At 37.5% G+C, this 24,304-nt stretch overlaps 1 protein-coding gene across 1 annotated transcript in view; it reads left to right on the top strand.

Annotated features, from left to right (window-relative positions):
- Positions 1–24,304, top strand: part of MYO3A (myosin IIIA) — a 221,092-nt gene that overhangs the window by 142,099 nt on the left and 54,689 nt on the right. The window contains exons 21-26 of the mRNA XM_035029490.1: positions 1,330–1,459; positions 7,923–8,002; positions 8,469–8,546; positions 11,732–11,937; positions 20,217–20,328; positions 22,681–22,843. Of these exons, the coding sequence (XP_034885381.1) occupies positions 1,330–1,459; positions 7,923–8,002; positions 8,469–8,546; positions 11,732–11,937; positions 20,217–20,328; positions 22,681–22,843 (769 nt within the window). The remainder of the gene's footprint in view (positions 1–1,329; positions 1,460–7,922; positions 8,003–8,468; positions 8,547–11,731; positions 11,938–20,216; positions 20,329–22,680; positions 22,844–24,304) is intronic.

The following is a 24,304-nucleotide window of genomic DNA, read 5'->3' as shown; positions in this document are numbered from 1 at the left end:
CACAGCAAAGCAAACCTCAGATATATTGTCCTAAACCCAAGGATGCTCTGTTTCCCTTCCACAGAGAATAACAGGTCATTCCTTCACAATGATGTTGTAAATATTGGAGGACTGAGAAGATATTAAAATCAAGAAAGAAACACATAGAGTGAGAAATACATGAACAAAATGAAATAACACAGAACCTGGAAGATTTAGGTCTACTAGGACTTCTCTATTCCACAGACTTCAATATTCCACAGACTTTTGTCACTGAAAAAAAAATCTACTTTAACGATTTTAGTTTTGGCCTCTCCCATGGTGTTCAGCATATGATTTTTCCAAATAAGCCTTTTCTAAAAACATCCATTAAGAATTTCCTATGATCATTTTATCCAGTTGTTTTTAACAGCTATATTAGTCTGCTTGGACTGTCATAAGAAAAATAATGCAGGATGGGTGGCTTAAAGCACAGAAACTTATTTTCTCACAGTTCTGGAAGCTAGAAGTCCAAGATCAAGGTGCCAGCAAGGCCGATGTCTGGTGAGAGCTCTCTCCCTGTCTTGCAGATGGGTGCATTCTTACAGTGTTCTCATGTGGCCTTTTACCTGGGTAATTGACGGGGGAAAGAGATCTCCAGTGTGTCTTTCTCTTCTTACAAGCATACCAGTCCTATGGGATTAGGGTCCCACCCCTAGGACCACATTTAACCTTAATTACCACCTTAAAGACCCTATCCAAATACAGTCACATTTGGGATGAGGAATTCAACATATTAATTTTGGAAGGACACGATTCAACCCATAACAACAACCATATTAGATCATCCATCCTACAGAAATCTTTGGGTCACCCTGATCTTTAGAAAGTCTTAAAATTATTTAGAAGTGCCAGAAACATGAATCCTCATAGTGTACTTAGACCATACTACTTACGGAGACGAAAATCTATAATGGCCAGTTCATTGCGCATGAATCAGTTATCATAGAAAGGAGAATCCCTTGATGGCCCAGGGTGCCTCCTTTACGTCACTCTCAACCCTCCAAACAGAGAAAGGAAACACTACCAAATTTCCAACATAATAAATGAGAGGGATCAAACCTTTTTTATGATTTTAACCCAAATAAATTAGCAAGACACAGATTTCTCTCTGACAAAATATACTCTAGACCTGGAAAAGTTTGCTCTTCCAACCAAGTTGTAAAGGACTACCTTTATAAATCTTTGTGTACCTGTCGCTCAGCACAGAGGAAGTTCTCAACAAATACCTATTGATGATTCTGCCGCTGTTGATGGTGATGATAATGAGAATGACATCCTTTGTGATACTGAAATATACTTTATCAACAGGTCCTCTATAATGCAAATGGGTTCTTAGCTAAAAATAGAGACAGTCTTCCAACTGATATTGTGCTGCTTTTGAGGTCATCAGAAAACAGTGTGATTCGGCAACTAGTCAATCACCCTCTGACAAAAACAGGTAAGCTAAGGCAATTTCCTTTAACTGAGAAAGTTCCTCAGGCCCAATCCAGTAGTTTCTGACTGTGCTTTCCATGAGTATAATCCTCAATTTCTTTATGTTGGTTTGTTTTTAGCTCACTAAATACGTATTTTTTAATACATTCTGCCCAGATTGTCTGAAGAACATGTAAAAATAAATATAAACAAACTAGGTTTTCAATAAAGAAAAGTGTCTGAAGAACTGACCAAAAAATATGGTGGTATTTTAACTACTCACTAGAAGAATATGCTCACCTCTAAAGAGTTCAGAATGACCTCTGTTTCAGGACTGGGCAGCTTTGGGGTGGTACTTTAAGACTGTAAAGGTTTAGGGGCACCTGGGTGGCTCAGATGGTTAAGCATGTGCCTTCGGCTCAGGTCATGATCCCGGGGTCCTGGGATCGAGCCCCGCATCAGGAACCCTGCTCTGCAGGAAGCCTGCTTCTCCCTCTCTTGCTCCCCCTGCTTGTGTTCCCTCTCTGGCTGTCTCTCTCTCTGTCAAATAAATAAATAAAATAAAATAAAATAAACTTTAAAAAAAGACTATAGGTTTAGTGAGCTCTGTCTTATTGACTAAAAGCTTACATGTGTTTGCTCCACCCAACCATATACATGTTTGCATTTGCTTTTAAGTAGAAAAGAAATGTAGTTTGGGTTATTTTTCTTTATTGGTATTATTTTGCATTTCTTTTTACAGTTTTATTGAGATATAACTGGCACAATAAATAGCACGTGTTTAGACAGTAAAATGTGATGAGTTTTTGACAGGCATAAACACCATCACCACATTCAGTAGTGAGTGAACATATTCATCACCCCCAGATGATGTTTCCTCATGACTCTGGAATCCTTCCCACCACCACTCCTGACCCCTCTCCATTTGTTCTAGCACCATCGGTTGAAAGAATTGTTCTTTCCCCCATTGAATTGCTTGGGTGCCCTGTTGAAAATCAATTGAATGTAAGTCTGTTTCTAGACTTTTCACTGATATTTGTCTGTCTTTATGGCAGTACTACACTTCTTGATTACTGTAGCTTTATTTTTAAAAAAATTGAAATCAGGTAGTATAAGCTACCCAACTCTTGTTCTTTTTCAGAGTTGTCGAGGCAATTATAATTCCTTTGCTTTTCCGTATAAATTTTAGAATAAGCTTGTCGATTTCTACCAAAAATCCTGGTGAGATTTTGATTGGGATGCACTGAAGCTATTGATTAATTTTGGCAGAATGGATATCTTCACAATATTGGGTCTTCCAATCAGGGAGCACAATATAGCTCTCCATTTATTTAAGTCTTCCTTAATTTCTCTCAGCAATATTTTGTAGTTTCCAGTGTATGAGTCTTGTATATCTTTGTCAAATTATCTGCTAATATATCACATTTTATGCTATTATAAACGGTAATTTTAATTTAAATTCTGTTTGTTGCTAGTGTATGGAAATCCAGTTGATTTTTGTGTATTGATCATTCACCCTGCAGTGTTGCTAAGCTTATTTATTAGAGTAGCTTTTTTCGTAAATTCCATAGGATATTTAGATGATCATGTCATCTGTGAAAAAAGAGTTTGCCCTTTCTTCTCCATTCTGTTTACTTTTTATGTCTTCATCTTGCCTGGTTGCACTGGCTAGAATCACCAATGCAATATTGAATACAGGTGCTAAGAGTGAACATTCTAGCCTTATTCCTCATCTTGGGGGGAAAGCTTTCAATTTTTCCCCAATAAATATGATGTCACCTGTAGGTTTTTCATAGACGTTCTTTCTCAGGAGGAGAAATTCTTTCTATTCCTAGTTTTCTGAATATTTATCAGGTATACATGTTTGAATTTTGTCAGATGCTTTTTTTGCATCTACTGAGATGTTAATTCGTTTATTTTTTAATCTGTAAATATGATGAGTCATGTTGATTGATTTTTGAATGTTATGCCAACTTTTTAGTCCTGGGAAAAACCTGACATGGTCACGATGCACTGGACTTTTATGTATTGCTAAGATTAAATTTTCCGACATTTTGTTAAGAATTTTTGCGTCTGTGTTCATGAGGGATATTGGGCTATAGTTTTCTTCTAATTTTTTTCTAATGTTGGGATCAGAGTAATATTGGCCTCATCGAATGAATTGAGAAGTATTGCTTCCTCTTCAATTTTCAGGAAAAGTAGAGTGAGTATTATTTCTTTCTGAATTCCTTTATAGAATTCACCAGTGAAGCCATCTGGGCCAGAAGGGGTTTTTTGTGAGTAGGTTTTGGACTCCAAATTCAAACTGTTCAACAAATATAAGGATATTTAATTATCTAATTTTTTGAATGAGCTTTAGTAGGTTGTATCTTTTAAGAAATTTATCTGTTTCATCTATGTAGTCAGATTCATTGACATAATGTTGATGATAATGTTCCCTTATTATCCTTTAATATCTATAGATCTTGGAGTTTTATCAGCTCTCTCATTCCTGATCTGAATCTTTTGTGTCCTCTTTCACTTTATTCTTGATAGATTTTCTAGAGATTTGTCAATTTTACTGATCTTCTCAAAGAACCAGCATGTAGTTTATAGTTTCACTGATTTTCTCTATTGGTTTTGCTTTCTATTTTGTTGATTTTTTTTTTTCCTTCTTCTTTTCTTTCTTTCTTCCTTAGGGGGGCAGGGGGAGGGCTTTTTCATTTTTGTTTCCTTTCTTCTGTTTACTTTGGGTTTTATTTTGTCTTCTTTTTCTAATTTCTAAGGTGAGACCTTAGGTCATTGATTTAAGAAAACATTTCTAATATAAGTACTTATATGGACTATTTATAAATATTATATTTCAATTCTAAAAATATTGGGATCTTCCATATCTTTGTGTTGTGGCCTTCTAATATAATTCCATAGTGCTCAGAAAGCATATTTTGTATGATTTAATCCATTTAAATTTACTGAGACATGTTTTAATGGCCCTGAATATGGCATATCTTATTTTATGTTTCATTTACACTTAAAAATAATGTATTTTCCACTGTGTTGGATGGTGAGTTATATAAATGTCAATTGGATCAACTTGGTTGATAGTACTGGTCAAATCTTCTATATCCTTACTATTTTTTTCTCTCCTGGTTCTACCAGTTACTGAGAGAAGAGTTTTGAAATATCTGATTATAATTCAATTTATCTATTTTGTCTTTTATTTTTATCAGCTTTTGCTTCATGTGTTTTTAAGATCTATTATTGGACACATAAACATTTAGAATTATTATAGCTTCTTGATGACTAGACCCCTTTATTATTCTTTGCTCTGAAATCTACTTTGCCTGATGGAGACTCCAACTTTCTTAGGATTAGTGGTTGAATGATATATCTTTTTTTATACTTTCAACTTCATCTTATTTTTGTGTTTGTATTTAAAGTGTTTTTTGTTTGTTTGTTTGTTTGTTTTGTAGACAGCATGTACTTGGGCCTTTTTAAATTGTGACAATCTCTGCCTTTTAATTGAGGTGATCAAACTATCGATATGTTGGGTTTGACTGACTCTACCATTTGATGTGTATTCTATTGGTTACATCTGTTATTTTCCCTAGTCTTCACCTGGGTTCCCCTCCTTACAGTGTAAAATCTCTTTAGACAGAAACTGGGGTCACCATAGGGCTCACCTCATTTGTTTCCCCTCACTCAGGGATCAGTGTCCTGTACTGCTTGATGCACAATATATGAAAACTGTTATTCCTAGACAAATACTGTATGATTCTTCAGAATAAGGTACTTAGGGCAGTCAAAATCATAGAGACAGAAAGCAGAATCATGATTGCCAGGGACTGGGGATGGTAGGAATGGGGAGCTAGTATTTAAGGGGTATAAAGTTTCAGTTTTACAAGATGAAAAAAATTATGGACATGGATGGCGGTGATGGTTGCCTAACATTATGAATGTATGTAATGCTATTGACCTGTACACTTAAAAATGATTAAGATGCTGAATTTTATGTTATGTAAGTTTTACAATAAAAAATGAAAAGGAAGAAAAATGGTTACCTCATATATTTTGTATTTTTTTGTTGTTGTTGTTATTTCAGTTAATTCAGTCTGTGTTACTTTATCATGCCCAGAAGCAAATGTCTTCAGTTTTGACTTTAACAATTGTCATCTCTTTCTATATCCACCAACTGCGTCTGTGCACCTAATCTCATGTTTTTTACCCTTATAAAATATGCAACCAGGTTCTCAATACTATGTTCTGTCTCCTGACTATCAGCAGAACCATGTTTCATTAGCCAGGGAGAAGAGAATTTCATAATCAAAGATGTTTCAGTGACTGAATCTCAAAGCTATCAGAGGCATTTGGATTTTATATTCACCTAATATGCAAACATAATAATAATGATAACAACAATAATAATACATAAATTTGTTTAGAAGTTGCAATGTGCTAGGCACTGGGCTGACTACTTTTATTTACTCCTAATAGCAACACTCTGAGGAGGAATTACTGTTACAGATGAGACATTGAGTCTTGGAAATGTTGAGCAACTTTCCCAGTGTTGTTCCTGTGGGAAGTCTTAGAAGTGGGCTTGAAAGTTTGGGTTTTCCAATTCTGTATTATGCTGTCTCCAAGATTCTAAGATAACCCTTTGCATGTATGACTTTAAATATGAAATACAGTTCAGCCATTATTAGGAGGAAATGTACCACAATGCCTTGCAGCTCACGTCTCTACCTTGGTTTATTACAGGTTTGTTCATCAGGTCAACTATAAAGGCAAAGTGGATATATTTTCTGAAATTAAGATCTATGCTAATTTTAGTTCCTGTTGAAATGCATTAATGAATTTTTTAGAAGGCTTTCGTTTATTTTGTTGTTAAATAATTTGATGACTGGTGTATAAATTTTGTTACATTGAAATTATTAATCCCTTAGTGAATTTCCTCTAGTTTTTTAGTTTTCAGAAAAACTTAAATTTTTAGTTCTTATTTGGCTAATATTAAGTAATGGTATCTATTAAGTAATGGGTCTATTCTAATTAATGTGCTACTAGTCCTTTGTATAAGTCTATAGTAATTTTGGTAATGTTTTTCTAAAACTTTCCCTTAAAAAAAACAAAAAAACAAATGAAAGTCCACAGCTGCCCCTCTGAAGACCATGTGTTACTATCTCTGTCCACTCTGCTATCTGCAGTAAGTTTCACAGTTGAAGAGTGAACAGTGCAGCGTGCAGCCCAGCGTGGCACTTTTCTTGGTAACGAGGGAAGGGGGACGACAGCACAGCAGAGGCACTGCCAGCTAAATCCCAGGCAGGGTCCCACCAGCATCATCACTTTGGAGCCAGGCTTTCGCCACCACAAAGAATGTGAAGGATTTGTCAAAAACATGTAGCCTTGGGGCACCTGGGTGGCTCAGTTGGTTAAGCGCCTGACTCTTGATTTCGGCTCAGGTCATGATCTCAGGGTCTGGATGTTGATCCCTGCCTGAGGCTCCGTGCTGGGCATGGAGCCTACTTGTAATTCTCTCTCCCTCTCCCTCTGTCCCCACCCCACCCCTGGCATGCACACACACACACACTCTCTCTCTAAAAAACAAACAAAAAACATGTAGCCTCTGCTTCTCACCCAAAAGAATGAGAGTAAAAAGAAGTAATCTTTCTCAAGTGATACTGAATTCTGGAGATATATTTGAACATTACTGTTGGGATGATGAACTCTTGGATTGTGGGTTGGTTGGTTATTTTGCTTGGTGAGAGGTGGGACAGGAGAGAAAATGAACTAACATTTCTGGGTGCCCACCATGTACCAGACTGTCACATGTCATCAAAATTCTGTGAGGCAGACAGCATTATCCCCATTATATGGTTTCAAAATGCAACTCAGAGACTAAGTAAATGATCGGCGGGCAACACGATTTAAGTACCACAGCTGGTATCCAAATCCAGGTCTTCCTGGCTTCTGGGGCCATAACTTTTCACTACACCAGAATATTTTCACAGCCTCAGGTTGTGCACATTTAAGTAGCCCTAGTAACAGGCACTATTTCTGAATGTTAGATTGAACATATCCATTACTCTCAACCATTCTTGATTTTCTTATAACCATTTCACATGAATTAATAATCCGTATGATTTTTAAGGCCCGTTGTAAAGCTTACCTTGCATTAAAAAAAAAATCTCAGATGCCATTTAACACACACACACACACACACGAAGCAAATTGTTCCCTTTAGCAGAATCACACCATATCTTGTAGCAATTAAAGGAAATCCAACACTTACCTGTATTTTTTCTAATCTCAAAGCTGGGGTTTTTTTTTTCTGAACTTAAAATTTGTCGTAAATTTTTATGTAATATTTTATCCTTAAATTTCTCATAAATACTTAACCAAGGATGAATATTGTGGCATCAACAATGTTTATTTTAATACTTAAGTAAATGAGGAAAGTCTTCTAGTGATTGAAGACTCTAAAATGTATATTAATTTCATCCACATTCCTATAGGTAATCTGCCACATTCTAAAACTAGAAATATAATAAATTATCAAATGAGGAATTCAGAAAAATCAACCAACTTGACAAAGGTAAGAAAATGCATCTTGCATGACAGTGAGTGTAAAAATCTAACCTTTACAACAACAGTGTTTGTGTGTTCCTAAAAGTAAACAGCATTTTACTTTAGGTTTTCTCCCTTTGATCTTTCTTTTCTGCTTAAACAGCTATGTTATGTTCATATTACTGCTAGCCACTGAAATAATCATGAATTTGTGATACCTTCTTAACTCTTCTTTTATAGCTCATTTTAATGTTACAGTAAGACCACCTAAAAATATATTAGCTAAGGTCTGAGACATTCACATTCCCTGCAAGACCAATTAAAATTCCAATGAGGCTGACAAAACAATTACCCTAGTAAAAATATTAACCTTTTGTTATTTTATGTATTTGAATGCATAGACCATGATAACCTGAAGGAAATTCCATGCGCTTCTTGTAGATCATAAAGTACAGTGGATACTGAAGCATCACTGTCTTTCTTGGTCTTTGTAGGATCAAAGTGGAGAAGCCACAGGTCATACCACAGAGACAATCAACATGAAGACACAAACAGTTGCATCATATTTTAGAGTAAGATATTAAATGATGGTGTGTTGTACTTAGGAATGTTATTGATTGACTGATTTTCAAATAGGGGGAGGGGCAGAGCGAGATGAAGAAAGAGAACACTAAGCAGGCTTCACGCCCAGTGCAAAGCCTGATAGGGGCTTGAATTCATGACCCGTAAGATCACGACCTGACCCAAAATCAAGAGTCAGAGGCTTAACTGACTGAGCCACCCAGGTGCCCCAGGAATGTTATTTATTTTAAAAGAGTTACAAATCAAAAGCTAGTAATAAATATCAGAGTACTATTAGCAAAAGATAATTCTCATTGTATTCCATTTACTATTTTTTAGATACAGAATATAGTAGAGAGTACTGTCAAAAACCTATGGATGGTTTGCTTTGATATTTTATCTATAAAATTATTGCATACTAAGTCAATCTTAATGGAAGTTTATACCTTGGTTAAATTTGTCCAAAGAACCAAACGCATTTGCACTAGAACAAAACCTGACAGAGTTTTTAATTCAGTGCTATGATAACTACCTATCACTTCTCCATCCCACTCCTAAATGATCTTGGGGTGGGCAAATGGGACAAGGCTGAACATCCAGGTCCATTCCATATCTCCCTGCACACAGACAAGATGAAAACCTCAAAAGAAAAAGAACTGGTATAAGCATGGGGCAAGGAGAAGGAATACCAGGAAAACACAGTAACATGCCAAGAAAGTCAGCCACTGTGTCCTTAGCATAGGGTCAAGGTGACCTTTCTTACCTGTCTTCCCTGGACAATATGGGAGAAAAGGAAGATAAGAAGTACTTTACTTCCTCTGTGCTCTGAAGAACTCTAGACACCCCTGTCCTCGTTATTGGTGTTAGTTCTTATTTATCTCTTCTGATAAAATCATACTGGGGTGCCTGGGTGGCTCAGTTGGTTAAGTCTCTGCCTTCAGTCAGGTCATGATCTTGGGGTCCTGGGATCAAGCCCCACATCGGGCTCCCTGCTTGGCAGGGAGTCTGCTTCTCCCTCTCCCTCTCCTCTCCCCACCACTCATGCTGTCACTCGCTCGCTCTCTCTCAAACAAATAAGATCTTTAAAAACAATTAAAAAATAATAAATCATATTAACCAGCCAATGAAAATGGAGGAAATACTAACTAAAAATTAAAAATTATTAATAGTATAATTTAAGGCGGGAGAAGGGGAGGAAATTAGGCTAAATTTACTATAAGTAAGTGTTCAGTGAGTAAATCCAGTTTTCTAACAGAATCATGAAATTCTTTTAAAAATAGCTGGGTAGTTTTATTAAATATTTTTCAAGTCATAAGCTCATAGCAGACAGTGTGTCATCTTTGAGTAGCACGGTAGTACGTTTATATGCTTACTATCTCACATTTGCTGCTGGTACATTCACCTTTCCTCAAGACCACGGCAGAGCTGAATTACAGATTATCTTCCTTTTTTAAGTGAGCTATCCAAGACCAACATCAGTCCACTGTTGGTGACATCCAACACTGTGTGTATGTTTAAAACACTAGTTCAGGGCGCCTGGGTGGCTCAGTTGGTTAAGCGACTGCCTTCGGCTCAGGTCATGATCCTGGAGTCCCGGGATCGAGTCCCGCGTCGGGCTCCCTGCTCAGCGGGGAGTCTGCTTCTCCCTCTGACCCTCCCCCCCTCTCATGTGCTCTCTCTCTCTCAAATAAATAAATAAAATCTTTAAAAAAAAAAAAAAAAAACACTAGTTCATAAAATCATTGTCCTCCTCAGGCTGAAGTGAAAAGCGATAGAAGATAATTCCATAGAGGATATAATGTACTTTTTTAAAGTTATTTTTCATTCTGCGGAGAATGAACGTAGTGAAACACCATGCCTTGGTTCCTAAGACAAACTAGTGCCGAAGTTGCAGCAGGCTCTTTCTCCGAATGCCAACGGCAAGTGTATCCCTTCCGTACCTCCCGCGCCCAGCAGGTGCTTGCAGGACTACCAAAGGAATGACGGCTCACAGATAAACGTCATGAAAAGGGGGCGCCAAAGTGGCAAGCCCAGCTGTGTGAGGATCGCATCTGAGTGTCGGTGCCCAAGAAGAAGCCGAGCAAATCCAAGGCTTTGTCACTTGCGTAATTCTGTATTTGGCTTGCTCTGGCTTTGTAACCATAGGCTTCTGTGTTCCTCCCAACACTAAAAGAAACCCAACCGACACCAGCTGACTATGTTCATACATTCGTTACCTTGCCAGTAAATTGCAGCACTGGTCTTTAACATGCTCATTTTCTGAGTTTCCACTTTTAGGTGAGCTGTGATTATTCTGTTATACTTAGTTGTCCTGTAATCAGCTACCGTTTTATTTTATTTTTTTTTTTTTAAAGATTTTATTTATTTATTTGACAGAGAGAATGAGAGAGAGAGCACATGAGACGGGGGAGGGTCAGAGGGAGAAGCAGACTCCCTGCCAAGCAGGGAGCCCGATGCGGGACTCCATCCAGGGACTCCAGGATCATGACCTGAGCCGAAGGCAGTCGCTCAACCAACTGAGCCACCCAGGCGCCCCTCAGCTACCGTTTTAATAAGCTGTTGCTGAACACACAGTTTTCCTATCTATGTGACTTTGAAAATTCTAAAATAAATAAGAAAATTATCAAGCTAGAGCAGATTAGAGTACTTAAGTGAATTTGCTTATTTTCGTAACTCCTACGTCCTATATAGTAAACTGCTTTAACTTCTCATTTCTTATTTTAACCCAGGAGATGATCCTGACAGACCTTGAAGTGCTTACTTTCATACTTTCTATAAAGAAAGAATTGGACAAGGAAATTAATAGTATAAGCAAGAAGTTAAGTCGTATGCCTAAATATTATATATCAACAAGCTTCCATGAAGGGGTATAATTACTTACAAACAAATTATTTGAAAAGTAATTTCATCTATTAATTAAAGTTGCCTTAAGAATGTACAGGCAACCTTTTAATAGCTAAGTTCCGAATTATTGCCCCTACGTTTTTATGAGTAAATCTGTATTTTTAAAAATATGCTATAAATAAAATTTTCATTAATACAGACTTTCCTCCATTGACTGTGAATTAATGTGAATATTTGTAAAATCCAGTTTTCAGAGGTTTTTCTCTTATAATAAAAAGAAAGACTTGCAAGCCCCTAAGTTTCTGTATGCTACGCTGAGAAATTTTTTTTTTTTTTTTTTTGCGTATTATAGTATTCCCTGATGGATTTGTTATCCAAAATGGTGGTGGGCCAACCTCACTTTGTCCGTTGCATCAAACCAAATAACGAACGTCAGGCAAGAAAATATGACAAAGAGAAAGTTCTCCTACAGCTTCGTTACACTGGAATTCTGGAAACAGCAAGAATTCGAAGGCTGGGATACTCTCATAGGATACTTTTCTCCAACTTCATAAAGCGGTACGTGGATTTCTTTTCAAGGTTCCAAGTACAGTTTATAGAGAAATTCATCAGAAGAATTACAGGAAACAAAATAGGAAAGAAAATTACTTAGCTGTTCTAGAACGGAGGCATTTTGTTTTTGCAAATGATTTTGCATTGAAAGAGAAGGTAACTGGGGCTGGAAGTTTTTGTTGTCAGCTGGGAGATCCGATGTGGTTGCATAGGATACCGGTCATGGGCAGGATGACTGAAAGGCCTAAGTTTCTGTACTGAGCACTTAGAGGGTCTGGGTTCTCAACCCAGTGCTCATGCTGTGTGACCCTTGGGCTGTACCAGTGATTCTCAACGGGGAGTTTTTGCCCCTCAAAGAACGTTTGTTAATGTCTGGAGACATTTTTGGTTGTCACAGCTGATGGGATGGGGGTTGCTGTTGGCATCTAGCTCATGGAGTCCAAGAGTGCTGCTAAGCATCTTACAATGCACAGAAAAGCCCCCCCACAGCGAATAATTATCCAGCCTAAAATGTTAACCATGCTGAGATCGAGAACCTCTGACCTATACTGAACCTCATTTTCCCCTCATTTAATGAATCTGTCATGACTGCCTGGTGGAATTGTGATAAGGATCAAATGAGACATTATCTCAGTAACAGTATTTAGAAAACAGTATTTAGAAAACGACAAATAACAGTATTTAGAAAACAGAAAGACTCAGGTATAAGAAGTCCTTTTTAATATTTGAAATTAATGTAAAATGAATTGAGCTATATATTAAATATATTTTATAAAGTAATACATTTGTGGTGATATAGAGGTTTAGTACCTGATATATTTAATATTTTAAACACCATGTTTCTGATATTTATCAATTCTATGATTACTATTAGCTGTGAAACTTGAAGCTTCAATCTTCCAAAGTATTACAATTTTCAGGTGAAAGCTAGCATTTGAGAAATTCCCTATAAAAACATTCTCTGGCCTTTTTCAGAGTGTGCAAATTAGGATTAAGAACAAAACAAAGTTTCTAATGCCCCCCCCAACAAAACAAAACAAAACACCATCTTGTCTAGTGTCAAGCATTCTTTCACTTGGGGTAACCAAGACCCTTACTAAATAAAATGAAAATTCTAATTATTTTTGCAGACTTTCATATATTCAGGTATCTATGGTAAGTTCTTGCCTTTTTTCCCCTTTGGCACCTGGCAAAGAAAAGAAAGGTATTAAAAAAAAAAAAAAAAAACAGGTTTGAAAGCATTCAGGTATTCAGTAAGTAAGTATTGCTAGCTTGTTTTTTAAGAAATAACTTTTAAAAGCTAGTAAATAAATACGTCATTCTGATTTATAATTGAGAAAAAAAGACAAGAAAGGTATTCGTTCTGAGCACCTTGAAATGAAGAAAACCCTACCAGTTCTTCATGATGGAGAACAGAGTTACACAAATATGGTGACTTCCATGATTGGCAAATCCTCTATGGTAGTTTAAGATAGACTTTAAAACCTCTGGCTGTAGGGTTCAGAATTAGAGCCAGCATCTAATCACTGACTTCCCTTCTTGCAAAGCAGACCCCATTTTATATCCAAAACTAAGAAATGAAAAATATTGGAATTTCTTATTGGCTATCAGTAAATTCTCCATTCTGTACATGAACGCAGAGAACCTAAAAATACTTGATATCAAGAAGTTTCAAATTTCAAATTAAAATCATAATGTGACCGATTTTCATGTTTTTTGCTTTTTAGAAGTTGATCTTTAACTTGCTTAAAAATTAATATAATATTACTATAATTACTATGGAATTTCAGTGACCTTTTCTTTAGGTACAAGGTACTGAGCTGGGGTGCCTGGGTGGCTCAGTTGGTTAAGTGTCTGACTCTTGATCTTGGCTCAGGTCTTGATCTCAGGATTATGAGTTCAAGCCTCATGTTGTGCTCCACGCCGGGAGAGTGCTAAGCATTGCAGAGGACAGCATATTTTAAAACTGGCTGAGCCTCAAGAATTAACAATCCATTTAAAATTACTGGAGTCATAGACATGGAAAGTTAATAAGCAGTGCAGAATAATAAATACCAAGATCCTAGGGAATAATATACACAGTGCAAGAGATCAGAGAAGAGAAAGATTATCTCCAGGAGGGCTGATAAGAGAATCAGGAAAGAAGGTTTAAACTAGAATCTGATAGTAGGTACAGTTTGTGGAAAAGACAGGAAAGGTCTTCTCAACATACTGTTTGGCGTGTCAAAAGCTAGAGGGACTTTGATTTGTCCGGATTAGCACAGTGGATGTTAGTGAAGTGACAGAAATTGACAGAAGATAAGATGGGATGAGATGGAAAGACTGATCAGGTTAAAATTATGTAGACAGAGCCTCGAATGCCATATTAAACTTATACTTTCAGTTATCCATGGTTTTACAACATGGACAGTAAGGAGAACTAAACCTATTTTCTTGATGATATTGTAGTTGAAATTTGCCTATTTGGAAGGACAGAAGTGAGAATAAATTCGTGAATGTATTTCAAAGCCCCATGCTATATAGAATACCAAATTACTACATGATAAATGAGGAAGGGGAAAAACACTAAGTATACAAAGAACACGAGAATAGCTGTTCTGAATACAGGAAGTTCCAGAAATAAAAGGCTAAACCTTTTCTCCATCACTAATTTGAAAGCTGTCATCTAAATTGGCAAAGACTCTCAGGAGACAGAACAATTTGCAAAGGCCCTGTGGAGGTGTAAATAGGACTAAATCATTCTCCTCTGTCCTGCCTTAGCCTTTGACTTACCCTCCGTGTATGATGCAAAATTCATCAGATTCTTTGTCTACTCTGTTGTAGATAAACTCTTCCGTTTTGTGACAAAGAAATAATCTTAAGGGAAGATACACAACCTCAACTTACCTTGCCCAGGGTTTTTACTGTAGTTTTTTCAAATGAACCCTTATACTCAGAAGCCCCCGAAGTGAGCTCCGTTTTTCCACTAGGCACCTGTCTACAGTGGTTTGGCTACCAGAGCTCTGACTCAAGCCGAACTCACTGAAGGCAGTAGTTTAGTGAAGTAGGTAAGTACATATGCTTTGAAGTCAGAAAACCCAAATGTGGGGGGCGGGGGGGGAAGAAAGAAAGAAAACTCCAGAAAACCCAAATTTGGAAAAAAAAAAAAAAGAAAGAAAAAATCCAAGAAAGAAAAAAAGAAAGAAAATTCTGTCACTATCGAAATGTGTGACCTTGTTCAAAGTTACTTTGAGTAACTGCTCTAAGCTTCAAGCCTCAATCTTTCTCATCTGCAAATAGGGATGATGGTAATAGTATCTACTCTATATGTGGTTATGAGCATTAAATGAAATAATGTATATGTAATTTATTTCATAGAACCAAATGTCATTAATACATTTTAGTTATAATTATTTTCATTATTATTCTTGCCTCAGCCCCAAGCTCCCAAAATTACTTTGTACCTACAGTGCTGTGGTCTTGAATCCCACAACATAAACCATGAAGCTAGCCCATAAAAAAAAAAAAAGAAAAGAAAAAGCCAGTATGTTGGTTTTAAAACAAGTCTTTAAAACAAAGGATGCAACAAAGCAAGGGTCTGGGGGCTTTCCTCCATAAAAGCAACTGGTCTACCTAGATGGTTATTTACCCAGCAAGTCCCAGAGGCTGGTCATTAGTCCTTCAGCAGACATTTAATTGAGCACCCATGGTGTTCTAGTCCTTGAAAAAAAGATTAACCCAAATCTTCACCCAAAAATTAATAAAAGAGCCTCTGACATTAAGAAACTCACAGACTGGTTATGGGAACAGGAAACTAATTATGTACATTATCATACAATGTAATATAAATTCCAGGGACAAGGGTGCTCATCTGCTGTTCACTGCTGCATCCCCAGCACTTAGAAGAGTCCCTAGCATATAGTAGCTACTCAATAAATATTTATCAAGTGAATGAAAGAATAGTGGACATTTTTAATATAAGTGTGCACAGGGCACTCTGAGAGCATGACGAGATAGTGGAAGGGAGGAAGAAAAAGGAAGACTTCTTAGAGTAGAAATTCAGATAAAGCAAAGAATCATAAAAGTAATATATAAATATGTACTATAAATATCATATTTTAACTTGAAACATGAACATATATTCATTTTTCAACCTTTTGATAAGGCTCAATTTTTTTCTTTGAATAAAAGTCCACTAATCAGAGTTTATTGACTCTTTCTTACATAAGCTATCCATAATCCCTTATTTATGGTTTCCAGTTAATATTTCTTGAGATGAAGCAGGAAGTTAAAGACATTTGTGAAACAATCATAGAGCTGAATATTTCTTGCTTCTTAAGATTCTCCTCAACCCTTTGTAATAGCTTCATCCACATTTATTTCCATAGGGTTTAGACCACTTCTTTACAAAGTCTTACGAAAGCATTTGATGCAATTTTGTAGAAACAGCTCTCTGGCTTTTTTCACTCATAGTCCATCAATTTATGTAATATGGGTTTTCTTTTAAGATTTTATTATTTATTTGAGAGAGAGCACAAAAGCGGGGTGAGGGGCAGAGGGAGAAGCAGACTCCCCGCTAAGCACGGAGCCCAATGCCAGGCTCGATCCCGGGACTCCAGGATCATGACCTGAGCTGAAGCCAGACACTTCACTGACTGAGTCACCCAGGTGGCCCTTCATAATATGTTTTTGAACCTGGTCACCTCAAGTGCAGGTGTAAACAGGTTTGGCAGCAAACACAGCTCACCAGGCAGGAGTGGAAGCACACAGGCACCCGAGTGAGAGCAACCACCCGTGAGGTCCAAGTGTGCGGTGGACCCCAGTCAGTGCATCCACCCAGGGAAGGAGAATGTCAGTTAACCCACTTAGTCTATTCATTAAAGATACATTAAGGAGAGTTTCTAGGATACTGAAAGAGTGAGTCTTCCTTAAAGGAACAAGCCGTGAGGATGAAGGACGTACAGACCGAGAGATTAACACATACAAAGGCATGGAGGCATGAGCAATCGTGGCCTTTTGGCATAATTTTAAAGAGCTTTTATAACCAGAGTTCAAGCTGTGCATGGAAACTAGCCAAGGTGAGGTTGGAAAGGCAGGCAGGGATACGGAGGAGGAGGGAGCTTTCATGCCCATCTTCATATATGTCAACTCCTTTTAAATGACTGCTTTTTGGCAGGTGTGACCTTTGCATTTCCAACCTTTCTTCTGCTCTCCAAATTACATATGTTTTGTGCCCAACCTTTGAAAGCACCTGTTTTTGCCATCACGGCTTAGAACTGGGGATGTTCTTGGAGACTTTCAAGTCGGGAAAGAACATGATCAGATTTTCATTTTATTAAGACAATTCAGACAGAGCTAGGAGAGGGAAGCAGGGTGGACATGACCAGTTGGAAAGCAATTAATGGAAGGCAGGGTGAGAAGAGATGACAAGTAGGTCAAGGCAATGACAGTAGGAATAGAGAGAACGAAATGGATTTCGGAGCAGTTTTTAAGCTTGTTGGATACACTGAATGGAGACTAGAGAAGAATGTAGGATGACACAGGTTTCTAGCTTTATCACCTTTGAAAAGGGGTTGGTATCATTCACATGGGTAAGAATTAGCAGAGGAGAGGGAAGGTGATGACTTGCTGAGTTTGGAGTGCCTGTGGTATGAGCAGGTGGTGTGCGGAGCAGGCAGTCAGAGGTGATGTGTTTAGAGTTCGTGTAAAGAGGGCAGAAGATGAAGATTCAGGACTCATCCACTGTAGAATGGTTGGAACTCTGCATGTAGACGGGACACCTGTGGGGAGAGCTTAGAAAGAAATGGGACATTGAGAACACTAGCATTTGAGCATCAAGTCTAAATATGAGGCATGTCAGGAGACCAACAGAGAGGAGAAGCCAGGGAACAAGGTGGGATGCAATCGTGGGGACACTCAAGCCAGAGAAAGGGGTCAACAATATCCAGTGCTCCAGAAAAAACACTTAGGATTAGGATGGAAGACATCCCTTTAGATTTCATCACTAAAACGTCTTAGGTGATGAAATAAGAGTCCCTCTTACTATGTGACTAAATCAGATTCCAGGAGCTGCAGAGCAATGGGAAGTGGAGAAATAGAGACAGTTATTTTAAGCAATCTTTCAACTGATCCGTAAAGCTAGTGGGAGACAGAGAATCATTTCAGGTGAGACAGATGGAGAGGGTTTGTTTTGTTCTAAATGGAAGGAGCCAGAAGAGAGAAAAGGGATTGAAAATACATGGAAGAGAAGAGGGGGAGGAGGTGGCATCTAGAACACAGGCAGGTGGAGGGTGGAGATCTCCTCCTCTGAAGAAGGGATCTGTAGCTGGGGAAGAGGTCAGTAGAACTTGCATCTGGTGACCTCTGGTAAAATAGCAGACCAGCTTATCTGCTGAGAGCAGTGCAGAGGGCAGAGGAGAGAACAGGGCAGGAGAGATTAAATAGTTGTGAGGATTGAGTGAGGAATGTGGTCGTGGACACCAGTCAGGATTCTGAGTGTCTTTGTGGGCCAGGCTAACTCAGGAAACAGCGGGGTCACAGGGGAGCACACTTTGAATGAACAGTGATTTTCTCTGGCGGGTTTCCAAAGCCCAACAGGAGGGCAGGGAACAATGACTGGGTGGTTCAGGTTTGCAAGTTTGCAGAGCATATGTAACAAAAGAACAAGAGGAGAGAAGGAGTCCAAGATGGCGGAAGAGTAGGAGACCTTAGTTTCATCTGGTCGCAGGAATCTAGCTAGACAACTACCAAACCATTCTGAACACCTGTGAACTCAACCGGAGACCTAAGAAAAGGATAGCTGCAACTCTACAAATAGAACAAGAGGGAGCTCACTAAGGGCTGCTCATATGATGAACCATGAGATCCTGGCTGGCTCTGGGAAGAAGAAAAACCAGGAGATAGTTGGGAGGATGAGAGGGCAGAGTAGCTCCTCAGTCACAAGGTGTCCACAAGCAAGTCTAGTCCTCAAGTTGGCAGGCCTGAAGAATGAGGGCACGCTAATGGGCCCCCCCTCCCGAGGTTATTTGCACAGGCAGCAAAAACTATGATCATCACATCTTTCTAGACCATTCTAGGCCAGGATTCTCCAAAGAGCTTAACAGAAACTGGTTCATCTGCACACTTAACAGGATGACACTTGGTGGAGCTAGAATATGTTCTTAAGAGGTTTTATCTACGGGCTCATTTTTAGATGAAGAAATTGGTACTTAAAGAGGTTCCCTGATGTGTCTAAATTTACACAGGTAATTAGTCAAGATCAGAACTCAGTTCTCCTGACCATCCTACCCCAGTCTTCTGCACACCATGGCCTCTGTTTGGAAATTCAAAACCTACCAAAACTCAATGTTTTGTCTCCTCTGGACTGGCAGCTCAATCTTGCACCAAGAAATTAAAAATAAGGGAGTGTTGAAAACTCTAGAAAACTGCCTTTTTTGCACAAGATTGTTGACCAGGGTAAACCAGTTTTTCTTCCTTTCATTCACCTGGTCAGCTTGAAAAACTTAGGGCCTATTTCAGTTCTCTCCTGCATTAACCCCTTACTTGCTTCCTCTCCTCAGTTACATGTATTAAACCAATAGAGAAAATCTCCAGGGAGAGACACAGTGTAACTCAAGGAAAAATAGTGATAGAAGGCATATATACAGTGGTGGGAGGTTCACAGAGAATTTAACTCCTTCATCCAATTTTAAGATCAGCTTCCAAAGTTTTTGTGAAGGTGAAGAAAAGAATAAAATCTTTCCCTCTGCTGCTTCCCACTGCAGTCCTTCTGCTTTTAGTACCCAGAGAAAGGTTGCTTTTTTAAAAATACTCAACTAGGATTCCTGGGTGGCTCAGTCATTTAAGCATCTGCTTTCAGCTCAAGTCATGATCCCAGGGTCCTGGGATCCAGTCCCTCATCAGGCTTTCTGCTCACTGGGGGTCTGTTTCTCCCTCTTCCTCTGCCTGTCACTCCCCCTGCTTGTGCTCATGCTCTCTCTCTCTCTCTGTCAAATAAATAAATAAATAATCTTATTAAAAAAATACTCAACTAATTTTTTTTTTCAGTGATGGAGTTTTTGTGGGGGATTTCAGTGGTAAGTGTTGAAAAGTAATCACTAAACTGAGAAAATAGTGCTCAAATTTACACAAACAGACCGGTCCAGATTTTTGTCAGTCTACTTTAGAGTTCTGAGAATGCCTGCAGGGTCCTCTGCATTAAGTCTGGGAGTCTCTTCCTGCCCTACACAGAGCTGTCGAGTGTCCACCAGGCTACTGAGGTGTGGAACCTTTGTGAAATACTAACCAGCCCTTTTTCCCGCTTGAAGGTACCATGTTCTCTGCTACAAGTGGAACGAAGAGCCCCCAGTGAGCCCTGACACCTGTGCTGCCATTTTGGAAAAAGCTGGTCTGGATAACTGGGCTCTTGGAAAAACAAAAGTAATGTTTTCATGTAATTTTCAAGAAAAAAACAATTAACAGTTGTGTTAGATTTACTGAGAATTCTAACATTTTACAGTGCTTGAAAATATTATGGCTTTTTCATGTTACAGAATCTCTAGCTTAAAATAGGGGATTAAGTTGATAAATTTATAAAGGTTTTCTTCAGCGAAATGAAACACTTTGTTGTCATAAAGGTTTCTTTTAAGAAATTCAAGAAAAGTTTCTCTTGAAGATTTTCCAAAAAAAAAAGATGAAATTTAGAGTGAGTATAATATTGAAATAGTATTCCAATTTAGTATTGGAAATAGTATTGAAAGCATACTGACATATTTTATCTTTATCACCACCAAATATAGTCAGTAAATAATCAGAATATATTAATATATATTAATATCATATAATATACAGAATATATACTGCAGAGAATCATAATCAACTGGATCATATTGATCTAATTTTTTCTTCCTAATTCTCAAATCTACTTTTGTTGTAAATTTGAAATTTATTTGGAGCAAACTGTTCACCATTGTTAGTAGACTTGCTGTATGTATTTGGAGATCGGTGTGTTTATGTATTAGACTTGAGACCTGAGAGATCTTGGCTTATTTAGTCCCTTAGAGAATGAAGTAATAAATCATAACAAATTTTGAATATGGAAGTAAGACAGCTGGCTGCTTGGAGAAAAGATGTAGTAGGCTTCTCAGATATCCTCCAGCATGACAAAATGGGGGGTAAGGAAATAAAGAGGGTACCAGGTCTCGGGGTTACACTGAACAAATCACTGGGGGAGGATGGAGAAAAGAGCCAATCTAAAGAAAAGAAGTACCCAGAGATTGACCACTCAAAATAATCATTGTCAGCCCTACCACAGACCTACAGAGTTGGAAACAAACTTCCACATGAGTTATGTCTCCGGGTGGAACATGCCAGAGAGAATTTTCCCAATGTTCACATAAGAAGTTACTCCCGTAACAATTTAAAGGATTTAAAAAATAAGTTTATCTTAGGCTGAGTGCCCTACGTATTCAGTAATCCATATTCCCCTCAGTATTGAGTAAGGGGAGATGCTGAGCACTAAAAAGATGTGTATTTTATTTACATCATTTTCTTTTAGATGATCACAAAGATGAATTTCGTCAGGCTGAAATCTCATGATTTATGGTCTGAAACACATGCCTGACTTCCAATGGAGTTTTCACTTGTAAAAAGGCCCTTTGCGGTTCCAGTTCTGCGTGGTATTTAAGTAGCATTTTAAAGCTATTTGTATTTTTCCACTTCACCTTTCCAACTCATTAAGATGGATAAAAATATTCAATACAGAAACATTTCTAATGCTGTGCAAACTAAATAAATAAATAAAAAGATGACCTTTTTAAACAGACTGAATTTTAAATGAATTGTCAACAGTAGAATGGACTAAATATTAACATGTAGAATCCCATAGAAATTAAAACTAAATTCAATCAAAACCTGTAATGCTAAACTGTTTGCCTCTGGTGCCAAGCTTTCAAGTAATGGAACTAACTTTCACTGTTTCCAGTTCTTATGACTCAGTTGTTACATTTGAATTGAAGTAACTTTCTTAGTAGATTCAACAGACTCTCTTTTAGGTGACCTTTATTAGTAAATGTACTAAAAGAAAAACAAAATCTTCGTATTTCCTGGGGGAGGTGGAAAACTCTTAAATGAGAACCACTCCAGGCCTTCAGGCTCCTGCATTTCCCCGATTCATATTGATTCTAGAATGATTGGAAGTCAGCCCTCCTTTCCCCATGCTGGCCACAGGGTCTAGTGAGAATGTTGTTAATTCCATCTGGAGCCATCTCTCTGCGTTATTCCCCTTAGGAGCCCCCGAGGGACAATGTCCCTGCCTTATTCACCTTTGTATCCCCAGCAGATAAGTACATAACAGCAGATCTCAATAAATGTTTGATGGATGAATCACTATAGCTGTAAGTGTCCTCTATCTTACAACTAGATTTGTAAGATCTTTAACTTTGGGAGATACAGTTGTTAAGAGACATAAAAATTAGCTTTTAACAGAGTATATGATGCTAAAACTTCGATAAAAGAGCTGAACATCCTCCATGCTTATTGGCCCATTCCACAAAATCTGTTGTAAATAACAGTATGATTTCTAAACGGTATTCCTTCTCGAACAGAGGTTTCCTTCAAGAATAAAAATCTGTAATGTTATAGCAAAATCCAGGCCAAAGAAGCAAAAGATAGTGATGCCCAAAATCTAAAAATATTTAGAATATAGTCTGTTCTGCAAAGCGTAGCGCATGACGTGTTCACATTTGTGTGTCATCATTTTATTTGTATTTTATTTTAATTCTTTTAATTCAGGTGTTCCTGAAATATTATCATGTGGAACAGTTAAATTTAATGCGAAAGGAAGCCATTGACAAGCTTATTTTGATTCAAGCCTGTGTCAGAGGATTCCTGTATTCAAGAAGATACCAAAAAATACAGGAGAAAAGGAAAGAGAGCGCTATAATAATACAGTCAGGTAATCACTCAGGTGGTCTCACAGTGTAACAAAACATAATGTTACATTTAGAGATGGACATAAAATCTAATCTTATATACAAACCTCCATTCTTACATAGCTTTTGTGTTTAATTCCAAACTCTGTCACGTTGATATTTTTTCTATACCAAATCTAAATCAGATTGTTTTAGTGATGGACACTTTTAATATTTGAATGTTTTGCTTTAAATAAAATAATTCAATTTTTCAATTTTCTGTCAGGCTTCAGTGGAACACAGTTGACCTATTGTGCAAGATACAGCAAGTGATTGAATGAATTATAGATCGTAGGAGTCATATTATTATAATCGATTGAACAATAACATTTTTCCTACTTTATTCCAAAGGTTACACTTGCCGTAATTTTTGACCACTTGATTAAATCTCATTTTGGTTAAAGGGCATCCATTTCTTTCTGTTAGCTGTAGGGAAATAATATTTATAATCATACTTCATAATTTTTATTAAAACGTATCAATAGACTTTAGATTTCACTTTCCATTTTTCTATGAGAAACCAAATTTAGAACCTGGCATGGTTTAATACAGTATCTTTCAAAATGTGTTGATTGGACGTCCATAGTAAAAACTATATTTAACTCTGTAACCTGATATACATTCATACTACCAGCAATGCACTCTGATGTTCTCTATTCTGGCTTATCCCACTTCGTTTTTAGATGCTGGATTTGGCCCACTAAATCGATTTTATAATCCACTGTGAATTTGCAGCCTGCCTTCTGAAGAATGCTGACATAGTGGGCAGAATAGTTGACTAACATTTGAAGGATTCATGTTCTAGTCGCAGGTCTGCCCATTCATAATGGTTCATCTCTTTGGGGATTTTAAAGCCCTTAACTTCTCACTGAAACATCAAAATGCAAATCCCTATAATTTGGGATCAAATTCTTTATCCACAATTCCAAAATTTATGAAACACTGAAGAAAAGGTTTATCATAACTCATCTGGCAGTGAAACACAACCTAATATTTATAGTCCTTTATCATCGCCTGTAGTAAAAATAGGTTTTTTGGAGAAATATTCATGTTTTTTATTATGGGATGTTGCCCTGGCATGGGGAATGTTATAGGATATATGTTATTTGCTCTGAACTACCTTTATAAAATAAAAAGTTTAAATCTGAATTCTGAAATACATCTGGCTCCAAGGATAATTGGCCAAAAAGTCCAAAACATACACTTAGATAATAGGGGCTTTCTCTCACAAATAGTTGAAGTAATTATCAGCAGATTTTAAGCAAATGAATACATTTTGTCTTTTTCATCAGCTTAGCTAATCTCTTTCATTTCAGTTTCATCCCCAGACTCTCCTTAATACAAAAGGCGCTTTAGTTATTTTCTTGCTATAACTTGTCATCTAGAAGAATCTTGTTAATGAACAATATTTTTTAATGAACAATATTTTCAATGAACATGTTCTA

The sequence above is a fragment of the Mirounga leonina genome, unplaced genomic scaffold (assembly GCF_011800145.1).
Source record: "Mirounga leonina isolate KUSES-001 unplaced genomic scaffold, KU_Mleo_1.0 Mir_242, whole genome shotgun sequence".
Taxonomy (NCBI): Eukaryota; Metazoa; Chordata; class Mammalia; order Carnivora; family Phocidae; genus Mirounga; species Mirounga leonina.
This window is presented reverse-complemented; position numbering and strand designations above follow the sequence as displayed.